Source organism: Peromyscus eremicus, chromosome 11 (assembly GCF_949786415.1).
Source record: "Peromyscus eremicus chromosome 11, PerEre_H2_v1, whole genome shotgun sequence".
NCBI lineage: Eukaryota > Metazoa > Chordata > Mammalia > Rodentia > Cricetidae > Peromyscus > Peromyscus eremicus.
Window position 1 is genome coordinate 49,004,846 of NC_081427.1, and position 17,663 is coordinate 49,022,508.

The 17,663-nt window shown below is 36.6% G+C and overlaps 1 protein-coding gene across 7 annotated transcripts in view; it reads left to right on the forward strand.

The window, feature by feature from the left end:
• Positions 1 to 17,663, forward strand: part of Erbin (erbb2 interacting protein) — a 108,838-nt gene that overhangs the window by 60,739 nt on the left and 30,436 nt on the right. For all 7 annotated transcript variants that reach the window (XM_059276169.1, XM_059276164.1, XM_059276165.1 and 4 more), the window contains exons 8-15: positions 1,457 to 1,520; positions 3,618 to 3,692; positions 4,403 to 4,547; positions 7,195 to 7,267; positions 7,560 to 7,689; positions 8,492 to 8,607; positions 9,893 to 9,962; positions 14,645 to 14,744. In XM_059276169.1, coding sequence (XP_059132152.1) covers positions 1,457 to 1,520; positions 3,618 to 3,692; positions 4,403 to 4,547; positions 7,195 to 7,267; positions 7,560 to 7,689; positions 8,492 to 8,607; positions 9,893 to 9,962; positions 14,645 to 14,744 — 773 coding nt within the window. The remainder of the gene's footprint in view (positions 1 to 1,456; positions 1,521 to 3,617; positions 3,693 to 4,402; positions 4,548 to 7,194; positions 7,268 to 7,559; positions 7,690 to 8,491; positions 8,608 to 9,892; positions 9,963 to 14,644; positions 14,745 to 17,663) is intronic.

Sequence of the window (17,663 nt, forward strand, 5' to 3'; positions counted from 1 at the left end):
TGTAAAGTGAGTTAAAGAGGTGTTGAGTCTATTAAATTAAAGAATGTTATGTTTAAAATGTATGGATTGGAAAAAGTATCTTTTTTCAGTTTAGGCCCGTAACATTGTTCTGTTACAGTATGATATATTTTCTTTTACTGAAAAGCTGAAAAACGCTTTAATCGAGTTTTACTTTAAATTTTTATACATTTGAACATTCAGAGAACATAAAATTCTGTGATCTTTTACCATATTTTAAAATCTCCTTGTTTTTTAAGCTTTCATTTCCAATATAACATTTGAATTATTATACTAATGGTAGCTCAGTATACATTTTATTATTTTGTCTTATGCTATGAAGTCAGTGTGTAAGAAATACAAGTTTTTCTTATCTGGATAGTTGATAGTGCCTCCGTGTATATAAAGAGATGTTATCTCTAAGCATTTCAGAAACATAAATACACATTTGAATGAATTGGCAATTAATTCTGTTTAAAAGACATTCTTGTAGAAGAAGAAATAAAATTTCAGCATACTTTCATTTCAGAATCTATATTTTTCTAGTGTATTTTTTTTTTTAGATTTATTTATTTTATTTAATATGTACGAGTGTTTTGCCTGCATGTGCCTGGTGCCTCCAAAGGTTAGAAAAGAGCAGCAGATCCCCTGGAACTGGAGTTAGGTATGGTTGCGAGCCACCGTGTGAGTGCTGGGAACTGACTGTGGGTTCTCTGAACCAACTTCCCTGTTCCTTTTTCAAATTTTATTTTTCTTGCTGAGAGGTATTAACGTTTAGGGGAGAAGTTGAACATGATATATTATTGCATTGACTTAAAATTTTCTTACTAGGGTCATTCATTTTGTGTGAGTGTTTTCTACATGTCTGTACATGCACCACATGTATGCGAGGTGCCTGTGGTGCTCAGAAGAGAAGCTTGAATCCCCTGGAACTGCAGTTGTGGATGGTGTGGGTGCTGGGAATTGAACCCAAGTCTTGTGCGTGAAGAACAAGTGCTTGTAATGACTGCAGCATCTCTACAGCCCTGTTGCTTTAATCTAACTTAATATCTGATTTTGTTGTATTCTCAACAAATCCTTACTTTGAATTGCGTTGATTTGCCTTGAACATGTGAGGAGCAATTCAACATTTGAAAATTATTGTCCAGAGTTACAATTGTCTTGAAGTTTTAGAAATGGATAAGCAGCCCAGAAAAAAGACTTCTTGAAATTGTGGTAGAAATAATTATGCATCTGCCAAATAGTCTAATTATATGAAATTTTGTTCTGTGAGAAGCCAAAATTAAAGAGACCAATTGACAGTTTTTCTTTTGTAGAAATTAAATGACTTTTTTCTTTGAAAATAGTATGTTGAAAAGTCTTTACATTATAAAAGTATGTTTTAAACCATGAGATTTGAAAGTTTTTCTGTAATTTATGTTTTTGTGTAGCTAATTTTTTGTTCCTCCATTGTCAATAGAACCATGAATAGACTGACCCAGCTGGAAAGACTGGATTTGGGGAGTAATGAATTCACAGAAGTGGTAAGTCCTCACAGTCTCACTAGCCATCAGTCTTGCATTTGTTCAGGGGCACGATGTGGAAATGGAAGTATTTCTCTTAAAAATCAGGAGAAACTGCACATGGTTTTAAAGAAAACTCTTCACCTGAACCTTCCCGTCCAGTAGAAAAGTTAACCAAGGGGAAATCTGACAAATGGTTAGGAAAATAGGGAATTAATTTTGAGTTTGCATTGAGGTGTCAGGTGAGTTTGTTCTCTGTATTCTAAGTGAACTGTATTGCTGAATTTATAAGGAATGGAGTCTGTATGCAGTTTTTGTATTTAAGTATGTTTTGAAAAATAGTTCAGGAAGTAAGCCAGATAATTTTTTAAAGAGGTATTCATTAATTGTAAACATCATATTTAAAATTTATGTTCACAAGTCTGTTATTCAAAATTATAGCAGCTTTTGAATGATAGTGTTAGGAATAAGAATTTGTGTGGTGGGTTTGTGTGTTTCAGTTGCAGTCAGTAGAGCACTGTGGTGTTTGAGGATATCTTACACCTCTTCTAAAGTACTTTTGCATATTCTTTTTTAAAAATTAATTTTAAGTTTTAATTGTATATGTATGAGTGTTTTGCCTTATGTGTGTCTCTGTACCACTTGCATGCCTGGTGCCTGAAGAGGTTGAAAGAGGGTAACGGATCCTCTGGACCTGGAGTTATAGACAGTTGTGAGCCAGCATGTTCTGGAAATCAAACTCAGGTCCTCTGAAAGAGCAGTCAGTGTTCTTAACCACTGATCCATCTCTCCAGCCTACTTTTTCACACTCTAATTTAAGATGACTTTTGGATTTATTTCACTGTATTTGCAAAGTTTAACTTATTATGAAGAAGTACATGCTTTGCTTCCTAAGTTATCCTTTATGACCTTATCTTTTGTTTTTAAATATGTTAACTTTAATATAAGTAATGCGAATGAATCTTGTTTTACTCGTTTTGTGAATCCTATTAGCTTTTAAAATCATCTTTTTTCCTACCAATATATAAATATAAAAATATGAAAAGACTAGAAAGACAGGCCAGATGATATATGCCTGTAATCCCACCATTTGGGAGGTAGAATCCAGGAGGATCAATTTAAGGTCATCCTCTGTTACAAAGGGACTCCAGTCTGTCTCAAAAAAAAGGGAGGGCAGCCAAACAAACCCATAAACCTTACTACTGGAATTATAATAGTAAAGACCTAGAAAACAGAGTTTCTCTTAATTCAAGTAAGCCCTGGAAATCTTACAATAGATCCGAATGCCTGACTTGCTGTGGTGGGTGGCAGTGACAGTACCCTTTGCCACTGTGTACTTATTGATTGCCATGGCTCTTTGGACTGAGAGCAATAACAACTTCTAGGAAACATTCAAACTTTCAGCTCCAATGGCCAGTGACCAAGAGCAAGTTTATCTGAATACCAAGGTTCACAGTAACATAAGGGGGTTAGTGAATTTAGCTTTTCAGCATCATATATAATGTCCCATTACATAATTCTGGTTTTTCTACTAGTTTACATAATAATATTTCCTTGTCATGTCATGTTCCTCTTTCAGTCAGAGGACTGGTGTTTGGTTCCTACCACCCCCATTGGATAGCTCATGGCCACCTGAGGCTGTAGCTCTGGGGAATCCGACTTCTAGCTTCCTGTATGCGTGCGCGCGCAGACACACACACACACACACACACACACACACACACACACACACACAGAGTAAATCATATATTGCCTTTTTTACTTTCAAGCTTTTTTGTAAGGTTTTCTAAAGGGCTGTGTCTGTATTGATAATGAACAAGAATATTTTTATTATACACTTGAAAACAACGGGTCCTATTTTATTTTTTTTATTAATTATATCAAATATATTTGACCCAATTGAGTAATCCAGAGGTTTAACAAATCTTATATAATCTACTTTTGTGGAATTCCCATTGGTAACGGTGAGGCCGGACAGAAGTGCACACCTTGTGGTACTTCTCTCTCCTCTCTCCTTTAGTGTTTTGGTTAAAGATTACCTTGGAAATTCCTGGACTTCTTTAGCCAGATACAGATAGTCATGTAATTAATTGAGTTCTTCCCCTTCTGTCCAAACAGCCTGAAGTACTTGAACAACTAAGTGGATTGAAAGAGTTTTGGATGGATGGTAATAGACTGACTTTTATTCCAGGGGTATGTATATAAAAATTTCAGTGGCTCTTCATTTATTACTGACTCTCCTTTTCAGTATTTGAAATGCACATTTAAAAGTTATTTTTAGTCATTTAAATAGTGAATTTTTACTTAATTTGTTATTAAGTAGTTTGAAACAAATTATACTTTTTAAAAACCATGCACACATTCTTGATTGAAATCTGAAAACTCACATAATAAATTTTATTAAAAATAGTATTTTTACTACTGAAGAACGTATACATTCTGCTAGTGCCAATCAGATTTCTAGTAAATTCAGTCTTTCCAGAAATAGTTAAATTAAAATTTCTGCTTTATCACTGAGAAACAATATGCTTCCATATCTAAAGAAGACATGAGCATCACCGTTCTATAGGGAGGTGATGAGTATTTCCCCAAGAAAACTATCATGCTACTTGACTAAAATTAATCCATATCTTCAGTTTTAAATATGTCTGGTTATTAATGAAAACTTGGTATTATGCTTATTACCTAAATTTTAAAAAGTTTTTGAGCGAGTCCATAGTGGCACATGCCTTTAATCCCAGCACTCAGGACACAGAACAGGCAGATCTCTAAATTCAAAGCCAGGCTGGTCTACAGAGCGAGTTCCAGAAAAGCCAGGGCTACCCAGAGAAACTCTGTCTTAAAAAACAAACAAAACAAAATTACTTGATACAATAACGGTATTTTCTGTCTTTTACTTATAGTTTATTGGTAGTTTGAGACAGCTAACATATTTGGATGTTTCTAAAAATAATATTGAAATGGTTGAAGAAGGGATTTCAACATGTGAGAACCTCCAAGACTTCCTCTTATCAAGTAACTCCCTTCAGCATCTGCCAGAGACTATTGGTCTGTATTGCTTTCAAAACAATTTCTTTTTAATTATTAGAGACTTTTACTCAAGACTTTCCATAGAAACTCAAAATCTTATTAATGTTTTATTGTACTACCACATTCAAATATTACTTGAAGTTTTCCTGATGTGCCCCATTGTACAATTTACTACTTTACTGTTGTTACTATTTTTATTTATCCTAAGGAAATTCTATTTTTATAACTTTAATAAATTCTCTACAAAGAAGCTAGCCTACTCTTTTTTTTTTTTTTACTCCTAGCCCTTATTTGGAAACTATTTTCAGTTTCTTCATGATTGATTGATAAGAAAACAGAATGATTTTTAAAAATTTATGGCATATCTACAACTCTTGCTAAATTTGTTTGAAGTTGCTTGTTTGATAAAGTATGAGCTGTTGTTGTTTGTTTTTACTCTTATGGGGGGCCCACTACCCAACTCCCAAATAAATTCTCTCCCTCCCTCCCTCCCTCCCTCCCTCTCTCTCTCTCTCTCTCTCTCTCTCTCTTACTTACACACACACACACACACACACACACACACACACACACACGGAGGCTTATTATTAATTATAAATGCCTGGCCTTAGCTTGGCTTATTTCTAGGCAGCTTTTCTTCATTTAAAGTGTTCCAGCTACCTTTTGCCTCTGGGCTTTTTCCTTTTCTTACTTCTGTGATCTTAACTTTCACTCTTCTCCATGACTGGCTGTGTGGCTGGCCCCTGATGTCCTCCTCCTTTTCTGGCTACTCTTTCCTCTCCCAGATTTCATTTTCTACTTATTCTTTCTGCCTGCCAGTCCCACCTATCCTTTCTCCTGCCTTGCTATTGGCCGTTCTTTATTAGACCATCAGGTGTTTTAGTCAGGCAAAGTAACAGCCTCACAGAGTTAAACAAATGCAACATGAACAAGAGTAACACATGTGGTGATATTTTATTTATGCTATAACAAATAAAGCTTGCCTAGGGATCAAAGGAAAAAGCCAGCCACTATAGTAAACATAGAAGTCAGACAATGGTAGCACACGCCTTTAATCCTAGCATTCAGGAGGCAGAGATTCATCTGGATGTGAGTTCAAGGCCATACTGGGAACAGAGCCAGGTATGGTGGCACATGCCTTTAATCCCAGCGCTAGTTAACCATAGAGGTCTGGAGATCTGGACAGACAGACAGGAAGTGATAGAGCTGGGTGGAAAGAGGACGTGTTGTAGCTGGGCAGAGAGAGGAAGTAAGATGGCAGGGCACAGAAAGATATGTAAGGCATGAGTAGCTCTCTTGAGCTGAGGATTTCCTAGCGGTAAGAACTTGTGGCTGGCTTGTTCTATCCCTCTGATCTTTCAGCTTTCACCCCAATATCTGGCTCCAGGTTTTTTATTTTTTTATTTATTTATTTTTAAAGATTTATTTATTTGTTATGTATATAGAAGAGGGCACCAGATCTCATTACAGGTGGTTGTGAGCCACCATGTGGTTGCTGGGAATTGAACTCAGGACCTCTGGAAGAGCAGTTGGTGCTCTTAACCTCTGAGCCATCTCTCCAGTCCCGGGTTTTTTATTAATAAGACCATTTAGCAATTCTTGTTACAAACACACACTTAAATCTTCAAGGTGATATAATAGAAAAACTTGTTATTTTACATATTTCTTAGTTGAATTATACTAGTTTTAAAGGTAAGGTACATTTTAGGATTGTATTCTAATTTAATTAGTACTCTTTTTTTTTTTTTTTGGTTTTTCGACACAGGGTTTCTCTGTGTAGCTTTGCGCCTTTCCTGGAACTCGCTTTGGAGACCAGGCTGGCCTCGAACTCACAGAGATCCGCCTGCCTCTGCCTCCCGAGTGCTAGGATTAAAGGCGTGCGCCACCACCTCCCGGCTTTAATTAGTACTCGTAATATTTGAATCGAAATGTATTTATTTACATATACTGTTTTGTTATGTAGTGACAAACAGCCTTCACACTGCTGTTTTTTATATATTTAACCAATATATAAATTCTCTATGCCATGACATTGTTTTTAAGAACAAGGTTAGAGTAGTGAACAATGGAGACAAAATGTCTGTCTTCTTGGGGAGCTTATATTTTATTTGGGGTTGGGTAGAAAACTAGTTATTATTCAGGTCAGTTAAACAGTGCACTGGAGGCTGAAGAGATAGTAAAAGACTTGCTTGCCAAGTATAAGGACTTGAGTTTGATTCCAAACACTGATGTTAAAAGCCAGCCTTAGTGGTGTTTGTACTTGGTTCCCAGCGTTGAGGAGGCAAATCCCAGGGGCTTCCTAGCTTGCCATCCTAACCTAGTAGATGAGCCCCAGGTCCTAGTATGAGACCTGCCTCAAAAGCAAGGATGGATCCTGGGGAAGGGCACTCAAGGCTTACCTCAGGCCTCCACAAACACACTCATACACCTGTACACGCACACGCATTCAGGCACACACACACACAGACACACATACAAAGGTGAGATGGGTGAAAATAGAAATGCTGAGTGAGTAAGAGTGGGTGACAGGGTGTAGTTTCTCTTATAGGTATGTTTATTGATAATGTTTTCTAATTCTTGTCAAATCTAATGTGTTTCACATTGACTGTTGATGGACTTGCTTTCTCATTTAAGCTGAAAATGATTTATTATTTCTTCTCAATAGGTTCATTGAAAAATGTCACAACTCTTAAAATAGATGAAAACCAGTTAATGTATCTACCAGACTCAATAGGAGGGTGAGTCGTGTGTGAATGTGTAGACAAGAAAAATGTTACTGTTAACTCAGCATGTATCTCAGCATCATTTTAGATATTTACATAAGGAACATCTAAAGCAGAGTCCACAAACATTTAAAACAAGTGATGTGCATATAATTTAGTTATTTTATAATAAAAATAGGCTCATTTATTGTTGATAAAATAGAGCTTTATTAAATTTCATTGTTTGGTAAAGTTCATGTTGATATGTTCTTAAATTTTGGTTATAGTATAGATTATAAAAAACTGTGTATTTCCTATATAATTATAGGCTAAGGTCAATAGAAGAACTGGATTGCAGTTTCAATGAAATTGAAGCTTTACCTTCATCAATTGGACAGCTCATAAACATAAGAACATTTGCTGCGGATCACAATTACTTACAACAGTTACCCCCAGAGGTACAGTATTTTGATTTATTTCAGATTTTGGTCTGCTTTGAAAACATACATGTTGGTGTTTTATTTTCTTTCTAAAGTGGTTTATTAATTAATTTATGTATTATCTAAATAATAACAGCTATGCAACTTTGAAGATGTTCTTAAACAGTTTGCTTTTTAAAGGAAAGGTAATAATTTAAAAAGAATAATTAAAGCTGGGTGGTAGTGGTACATGCCTTTAATCCCAGCACTTGGGAGGCAGAGGCAGGCATATCTCTGAGTTCAAGGCCAGCCTGGTGTGCACAGCGAGTTCCAGGTAGCCAGAACTACACACAAACCCTGTCTCAAATACATACATACATACATACATACATACATACATACATACATACATACATACATTGGGAGGCAGAGGCAGGCATATGTCTGAGTTCAAGGCCAGCCTGGTGTACACAGCGAGTTCCAGGATAGCCAGAACTACACACAAACCCTGTCTCAAATACATACATACATACATACATACATACATACATACATACATACATACATTGGGAGGCAGAGGCAGGCATATGTCTGAGTTCAAGGCCAGCCTGGTGTACACAGCGAGTTCCAGGATAGCCAGAACTACACACAAACTCTGTCTCAAATACATACATCCATACATACATACATAAATAGATTAATTAAAAAAATAAAGTTACTACAAAAGTAATATTTTATATATGTAAAGAATATTTTTCACAACTTTCATATATGTTAATTTTCTTTTGTTTATTAACCTATAGACCAGGTTTGTGATCTCCAGTTTGTTTTTCTCTTTCAGATTGGAAACTGGAAAAATATAACTGTGCTGTTTCTCCATTCTAATAAACTAGAGACACTTCCAGAGGAAATGGGTGATATGCAAAAATTAAAAGTCATTAATTTAAGTGATAATAGGTTTGTAATCTTCAGTTAGCTTATAAAATGCATTGAATGAAGTTAAAGTTTGATATAAAATGTACTATGCTAGCTGTTGTTTATTCCTCTTTATATATATTTAAATTTTTTAATTGAAAGATGAACAAACTTTACCTGATCTTACTTATATTGTGATTGTCATGGTTCATTTTGAGGAAACATATCTATACAACCTTTATTTTCTCATTATTATATAACCTTTTAATTCCTATAGTCCCAAATTCACCTTTGTGCTGCTGCTGAACAAAGCAACTTTTTAATCTAATCTTTGCTTGTGTTTTTCTGGGCAGAGATTCACTCACACAGCATAGGCCACAAAAGCTAAATTGCAGAGCAAGTTGATTGCCTTCTGGGATTGCTAGACTGGAGTAGTGATTACTGGGTGGAGGCGGTTTCAACAACAGTGTGGAATGTCTTAGATTTGATTTTGTAGTACTTTACAAAATATGAAGGCCATCCCTTTGCAGTAGTACAGTAGGTGTTTCTCTTTTATGTAGGAGAAATTTGAGGCTCACATCATTTGCAAAGTAGAGCTTTAAGTGCAGTATTCTGACTGATTTGTCAGTGTCCTAACAGCAGCATTTTATTTAAGAAGAACCTCTGCCTCTGTAATAAACTTTGTTTGTTCTCACAATTTCCCTTTCCAAACGAGAGCAGAGGATAAAGGTTGTATAGTTATGTTGGCCCAAAATGAACGGTGACAATCACAATATGATAAGTAATACCAGGTAAGGTTTGTTCATTCTTTCAATGAACAAGTATAGAAGCTCATCTTGGACAGATAATGTGTCTGTCCTAGACTAAAGTTATGTCTGGAGGGTTTTTATACTGACATTGGAGATTGCTCTTCAAGTCTACATTGTTGAAAATCCTCAGGAAATACAGCCTCCTTCTAGGCTGGTGCATATAATGTGTTTGAGGTTTATTTGCTGGATTATTCTTTTTCTTATCTGCTGAATTAAATCAGTTAAATAATTGTTTTTAAAACTAGATAATGTTTTTGTCCTTTCTCTTATATAAAAGTTTGCATTTGGCTTTACCTTTTTTTTGTCATCTTATCTGCATATACCAACCATTACATAGTAGCATTGTTCAGATGACTTAAGTTTTCATTTGAATTATTTTTATGGTACTAGGAGGTGGGAAGATAGGGTTCGTGCTAGGTAAGTGCTATACCACTGAGCTGCAGTTCTAATGCTATCTCTTAGTCATTTGACGTATTCTTGTTTTTAAGTATAATTTTTGTTTGTCTTTTTCCATTCAGGTTAAAGAATTTGCCTTTTAGCTTTACAAAGCTACAACAGTTGACTGCTATGTGGCTCTCAGATAATCAGGTGGGCATTCTGACCTAGTAAATTTGGCTGGAATTCTAATTGTGTTATATAATAATACTCCTTAATTTATATAGTGCCACTTAAGAGCAGTTATACCTTGGTTTACATGTAAAAATGTATTTTTGTATATATGAAGAAATACCATATTTGGAAACAATTTTTAACACAGATATAGATATATAAGTAATAAATTTTGTTGTATGTTTGCAAGTTTCCAAACCCATAAAAATACAGAGAGATCAGGAAATGAGACCCAATCCCACCTAACTTCATATCATTACTTCCTACCATTGTCGCTTCTTTCGAATGCACATAAAATCTATTCTCTCAGCGGTTTTGAATGATACAGTGTTTCTGACTAAAATTACCATAGTTTACAGTAGAGCTCTTGAGTTTATTCTGCTTATCAGTTTTGTGCACTTGAACCAGTATACCCCAATCCACTCCCAACCCAAGCCCGTTACCACCACATCATGTGATAGTTATCTTTCTGTGTCTGGGTTATTTCAGTTATTCCAGATTCACTAATGTTGTTTCAAATCACAAGATATCCTTTCCTTTCCTTTAAAGGCTGACTTGTATTTTATATGTGTATGTGTTACACTATCATTAGCCAGTCATTCACTGATGGACACTTAGGCTGATTTCTGCTTTCTTAAAGATTTATTTATGTCTTTAAGTGTTTTGGTGCATATATGTATGTGTTCCTGGTGCCTGGAGGTCAGAAGAGGGCATAGGATTCCCTAGGACTGGAGTTACAGGTGGTTGTAAGCTGCCATGTAGGAGCTGGAAACCAAACCCAGGTCCTCTGTAAGAGCTATTAACCTTGAACTGTCTTTCCAGCCACACTAGACTTGTAGATTTGTAGTGATGGAAGTAAGCAAAAATCTGTAAAAGTAATGGAAAAAGGAAATAATACTTTGATGATTAATTTTGAGAAAGTCCTAAAGGTCATAGGTGGAGTGATGCTACTTTGCTCAGTTTTGTGATACAAATATTTTATTTTACTTGGGGTTTTGAGACAGGGTCTCACTATGTAGCTTTGGCTAGACTGGAACTTGCTATGTAGACCAAGCTGGTGTCAAATTCATAGATCCTCCTGCCTCTGCCTCTGCCTTCTGAGTGCTGGGATTAAAGATGTGCACCATCACCCCTGGCCTGTGAATATAACTGCCACTCCAGGTGTAAGAAAGGACAGCAGAGGAAGGAGATCTTGATTATTGGGAAGAAAGTAGTCTGAAATTAAATGTTACCATATAGTGGAAAAGGAGCCAATGACAGCGAGTTGAAAGGTGAAGAAGTGAGCAGTTTTAGTAAGGTGAAAACGATAGATTTGGAGAGTGGCCTGCTGCACTTCCCTGGCTCTTCTGCTCACCTGATGATTCTGCAGTCTGCTTTCCAGGCCTGGATCTTCTCTCGGTGACTTACATAATGACGTTCCTGTCTTCTATTTCTGTAAACTGCCCTTCACATTACTTTCTGTATCCTCATTATTCCTAACAGTATCTTTACCCTGGTACCTGTCCTAGATCATACATTTGGCCCAGTGTCTGTCCAACATTGACACTTCAATACCTCAGATTTGGCTCCCCCTAAAACAGCATACCACCTTCTGCCCCAAGTGTTCCCTGGGATCCTTAGCTCAGTGAGAAATGTTTTATGGAGTGACATACACAGGAGTATAACCTTTAACTACTAATATCCCCATACTGCCAGTCCAGTTCATCCCCAAGTCCTCAGGAATATTGAATACCTCATGTGTGTTTCATCATTTCATGTAGACCTGCCCTGTCCAGTACTGAACCCATAGTGTCATAGGCAGTTAATCCAAAGTCAGATGCCTTATAATTAACTATATACTGAAGTTTTTGCCCTAGTATGAGCCTAAAAATGTGAATTTTGCACTCAAAATTTTTATTTTGGATTTTATGCTAAAAATTTTAATTTTTAAAATAAGTTTAAATTGAATGCATTATTGAAATTATTTTCATTTCTTTTGAGGCCCTCTCTTCCCATTTTTACTCCTATGTAGCCCAGGCTGGCCTTAAACTCAAAAATCATCTTGTCTCAGTCTATAAAGTGCTAGGATTACAGGCTTATGCTACCATGCTCAGCTTCAACCCACTTCCTAATACTAGGATTCAGACCCAGAGCCTCCTCTATAGTAGCCAAGCACTGTATTATCTTTTTGCCTTTGAAGAAAAGTATAACTACTAGACAATTACAAATTGGACAGTTCTGACTCAGATTGTTGACATAACTTTGTACTTGGTCTCTGCCTCCTGTGTTACTGTTTAGATGAATTTTTAAACAGTCTTATTAAATAAGAAACAGAGCCAAATATAGGGGTGAAAGCCCAGAGATCGAGCAGTAGCCAAGAGCTAAGACCACCTTATCTTACCACTCGCTGCTGTCCTTCCCTGAGAGAGAGACCTCCTTCCTGTGTCCTGTCTTTTTATTGCCTTTCTGTTCTGCCTTCTCATTGGCTCTAAGCCCAGCCACATCACTTCCTCATCACTGCCTGTCTATACAGACCTCCAGGTCTCTATGGTTGGTACTGGGATTAAAGGCGTGTGTCCTTGAAAGCACAGAGACTCTGTCTGCCATGTGATCGGATTAAGGGCATGTGCTACCACCACCTGACTTCTGTTTATGGCTGGCTATGACCTCTGATCTCCAGGCAAACTTTATTTATTAACATACAAATAAAATATCACCACATTTCAGCACAAATAAAATATTACCACATTATTGCTTGCTCCTGCTGGCTCTCTATCACCCTTATACTGTACCTCACATGATCTCTCATTTTTTTTGGGGGGGGGTTTCGAGACAAGGTTTCTCTGTGTAGCCCTGGCTGTCCTGGAACTTGCTCTGTAGACCAGGCTGACCTCAAACTCACAGAGATCCACCTGCCTCTACCTCCCAGAATTTTCTTTTAATATTCACAATTAAATAATGAAATAGGAAACAAAATCTAAATATAAACTTTATTAATGTTTCATATATTTCTTAACATATCCTGAAAATAATTTCATGTAGCATTTAAAAATTAATTTTTTGTGTTTTTAGCATTAACTTTCTTTCTTTTTTTTTTTTTTAAAAAACACTTTTTTTTTTTTTTAAAGATTTATTTATTATGTATACAGTGTTCTGCCTGCACGTATGCCTGCAAGCCAGAAGAGGGCACCAGACCTCATTACAGATGGTTGTGAGCCACCATGTGGTTGCTGGGAATTGAACTCAGGACCTCTGGAAGAGCAGTCAGTGCTCTTCACTGCTGAGCCATCTCTCCAGCCCTTAGCATTAACTTTCTCTTGAGGTCATATGTGTCTTGTTCTACTTGTGACAGTCATGTCAGTGCTCAGTGTTTTCAGATTTTGGACTGTTTTGGAACTTTTGGTTTTTCGAGACAGGGTTTCTCTGTGTAGCTTTGCGCCTTTCCTGGAACTCACTCTATCCCAGGCTGGCCTTGAACTCACAGAGATGCACCTGGCTCTGCCTCCCAGTGCTGGGATTAAAGGCGTGTGCCACCACCGCCCAGCTATTTTGGAACTTTTAATTAGCTATGCTCCACCTGTAGTTGAGGGGCTTGGTGGATAATAAAGAGATTGAATTAGAACCCGGGATGATGTGCAGGAGGGGGAGTTTACATTTGAAGATAGACCAGGATGGGCTCTCAGAGTATTGTAAATACTGTCATCTGGGTCCTGACTGTGGAAAACAGTGTGAAGAAAGACTTAATCTGTAGCTGAGATTTTAGGAAAGAGTATCAGTCTATTCTATTATTTGAGGAAGTCAAGTAAAATGGTTAGAATATTTGAGAACATAGGACAGTTTAGTTGTTTTTTTTTTTTTTTTTTTGACAGTTTAGTTTTTAACCAGGGGAAGGTCACAAAATTTTAAATATTTGGGAGTAAGATTTCAGGATGGAGTTAGGTTTTCCCAAGAGTTTGTCTGAAGAATGAACTGAAAGTTAATATAGAAGAGAAGACCGGCCCCTACCTACCTGGAGTCATTTAAGCCTCTTAATGGTAGAATTTTAGGTGAGGATATTGATAATAAGAGTTAGTTGTATTAGGAAGGAGATTGATTACTATTTGTTAACCATTAGAACAAAGATACTAAGAAAAGAATGCAGTCTAAAATACCTGGGGGCTCCCCCAAGTGTCTGTTGGTGCCATTGATGCAGCTAGGAGAGAAGCAGTTTTCAACTTACTAATTACTTTTAAGCACTATCTATCTAGCAACTAACTGGAATAAATGTTTAGATAACTAGTTTAAACCTTCTAAATGTTTTTTTCCTTAAAAGCATTTTTTGCAAAAGGAAATACTAGAATCAGCAAAATAACATAAAATAGGAAAAGGTTTTATAACATTGTTAGTAAAATCACTGTGTAGTAAATAATTCATAGATATTCTTGGCATATTGAAATATTTTATAATCATTTCAGTGGTAATTATATTGAATTTGCATTTTATTAAAATTTAAATTTCATTTTTTAGATTTCTTTGTGGTTTCAAATGAATGTTCAAAGTGCTATTTTGTATATATACAAATTTGTTTTTTGTAACCTGCACCTTGATACTTTGTAAATTGGTGGGTGGTTATTCATAGGGATCGTTAGATATATATTTCCTTTAGGTTTATTGAAAATTAACCATTTGTTTTTTTTTCCTAGTCCAAACCTCTGATACCTCTTCAAAAAGAAACTGATTCAGAGGCTCAGAAAACAGTGCTTACTAACTACATGTTCCCTCAGCAACCAAGGACTGAAGATGGTAAGAATTGAAGACTTCCTCCTCCCCTTCCCCTTAATCAAGTGCCAAGAGAATTTTTAGCTCCAAAACTTTTTATTACTTCATTGGGAGTTTGGAAAATTGATCAGAAAGTTTTGAGAAAATAGTTGGATAAGTAACATCTTTGAGTTGAATTTAGAGGTGTGGAAATGTATTGTGTGTTTTCTTTATTTAAGTTACATTGATAATTGTAGCTAGAGTTTTCCTGCCTGGCCCACAGTCAGGACAAATCTCTCTCACCTGCCAGTCCCACATCTGCTCAGACCTGACCAAGTAAACACAGAGACTTATATTGGTTACAAACTGTATGGCCATGGCAGGCTTCTTGCTAACTGTTCTTACAGCTTAAATTAATCCATTTCCATTAATTTATACTTTGCCACATGGCTCGTGGCTTACCGGCATCTTCACATGCTGTTTGTCATTGTGGCGGCTGGCAGTGTCTCTGACTCAGCCTTCCACTTCCCAGCTTTATTCTCCTCCTTGTCCCACCTATACTTCCTGCCTAGCCACTGGCCAATCAGTGATTTATTTATTGACCAATCAGAGCAACACATTTGCCATACAGAACATCCCACAGCAGATAATGTTATCAATTGTAGCACTCCTTCAAATCACACTTTACTAAATGTTAGGAATGCTTGTGAAGCATTGTGTGATTAGAAGTATTAGGATATGGTTTGTTATATTGTATATAATACCTTTTGGAGTCCACACACTAGATGAAGGTCATCTATTAAGCTACAATCTATAATTTATAGTCACTACTAAATTACTTCCTGTGTTTCGCTCAGCAAGAGAGAATATATTCTTTTAATTATGGCCACTAGTGTGTACTTGTGGATTATTGTGTGAAGACAGGACCAAATTATTTTTAGTATATGTTGTTGTTGGTGTGTGTGTGTGTGTGTGTGTGTGTGTGTGTGTGTGTGTGTGTGACATTTTAAAAAATACACTTGAAATGTCTTTTTATGTATATGTGAATCTTTCTGAAGACGGTAAAAATATCTATAATCTGAAGTTACTTAGAGATTAACTCAATATGTAACATTAAAGAAAAGTGTAAATTCATCATTAGTCTTAACACATAAACTATTCCATGAGGGGGTTGGAGAGGTTGCTCGGTGGTTAAGAGCATTTTCTGTTCTTCCAGAGGACCCAGATTCTATTCTCAGCACCCAGTTGGCAGCTTATAATTGTCTGTAACTCCAGTTATAGGGTATCTGATGCCCTCTTCTGGACTCTGTGGGCCCCAAGCATGCATGTAGTACACAGACATACATGCAGGTAAAAAACACATGCACATAAAATAAAAATAAAATATGTCATGGCAGCTTAAGTCGGTAAGTCTCCATTTCCTCATCTTTAAATGACTTCAGCAGTTCCATTTGAACCAGTCAATTCTTTACATACTCTCTGACTACTAGTCCATGCTTGAGTGCTAGCAGTAGAAATATTTTATTGTATGGCCTGTTACTGAAATAGTGTGTCATTTCATAGTATGTCATAAAACATTAAATGTTTTCTTCTCTGAACTAAAAAATCATTTCATGTCTTTCCTTACAAATGTTTTGAGTTCTATACTAACATTCTTTACTAACAAAAGGATAGTTACTTGACCATATTGTGTAGCTGATAGTATTTATGGGACTCTCACCTTCTTACTGTACTAACCAAGGTTTTACATTGTTAGTACCCCAGAACAGGAGACACAGCGGAAGAAAGATTACTCTTAGTTCATAGCTTCAGAGGTCTCATTTGGTCTTAGTAAGAAGATGGAGTAGATCCAGAGCAGTTCCTGTCAAGGCGTCAAGCAGAGGAAGAGGTTGGGAACCTGGTGTTGCCCTTAGAGGCATGCTTCCTCCAGCACAACCCCAGCCCTAAGGTTTCCACAGACTCCCAAAATAGTACCAAAATGTGAGCCTCTGGGAGACATTTCATATTCAGATCAATACTTAGTACTATTTCCTGTCTTCATAAATCTTTAGAAATAAGGAAAAATGGAAAATTGAGACAAGTTCTGATGAACAAGAGCAGACAAGCAAATGTCTTGTTACATATTCAAATATTTGCTATCGTTTTTCCATACTGCTCTATTAGTACCACAAGTAGTAGTTGCTCATTTATCCTTTCTGTCTGTCTGTTTTGTGGGCTGGTGATTAGACCTAGGACCTTGCCAATGGGAAGCAAGCACTGTACCACTGAGCTGTATGCTCCCAGTGTTGTGAAGGTAAACAGTCATGTGAAAGAAGTTTGCTTCTGCTGGTTGAGAAAGGACATTTGAAGGAAGTGGTAGTGTATCATGAAATGGAAACTTCATTCAAGAAGGAAGTAAAACCTAGAGTGGTTTTGTAGTTTGGAAAAGAAAGATGGCTAAATACCTGAGCATTTGCCAACAATCAGGATGTGACTTACTATTTAGAAGGAGGGCACAGTGACAAAGGTCGGAACGCTGTATGAGCATGGTTATGAATCCCTTAGTTGACATGAAGATTCACATTGGGATTGAAGATGTCTAGGAACTATAAAATTACAGAGTAGGGTGGCATCATCCGACGTTTGCATTACTTAGGATATGGCAAGTCTTGAAAAGGAAGACCTGTAGTCAGATACTAGAGTATTGAATGAATGTGCCTCAGCATTCAGATTTTTTAGACTCTGAAATAAGTAAGGGTAGGAAATATATTACCTAGTACCCTGAACCTTCAAAGGTAAGGAATTTATTCAAAATACTTAGAAATGTAATTAACCAGTAGCTATTGAGAATGAGAGCCATAGTCAGAGTTACAAACTATGGGATTCTGAATACATTCTTGTATAAAATTGCTTTAACTCTTAAGCATTTTGAGTCTGGCTGATGATTGCAGTTGCTCCCCAAGGGCTGTCAGCATGGCTCAGTGA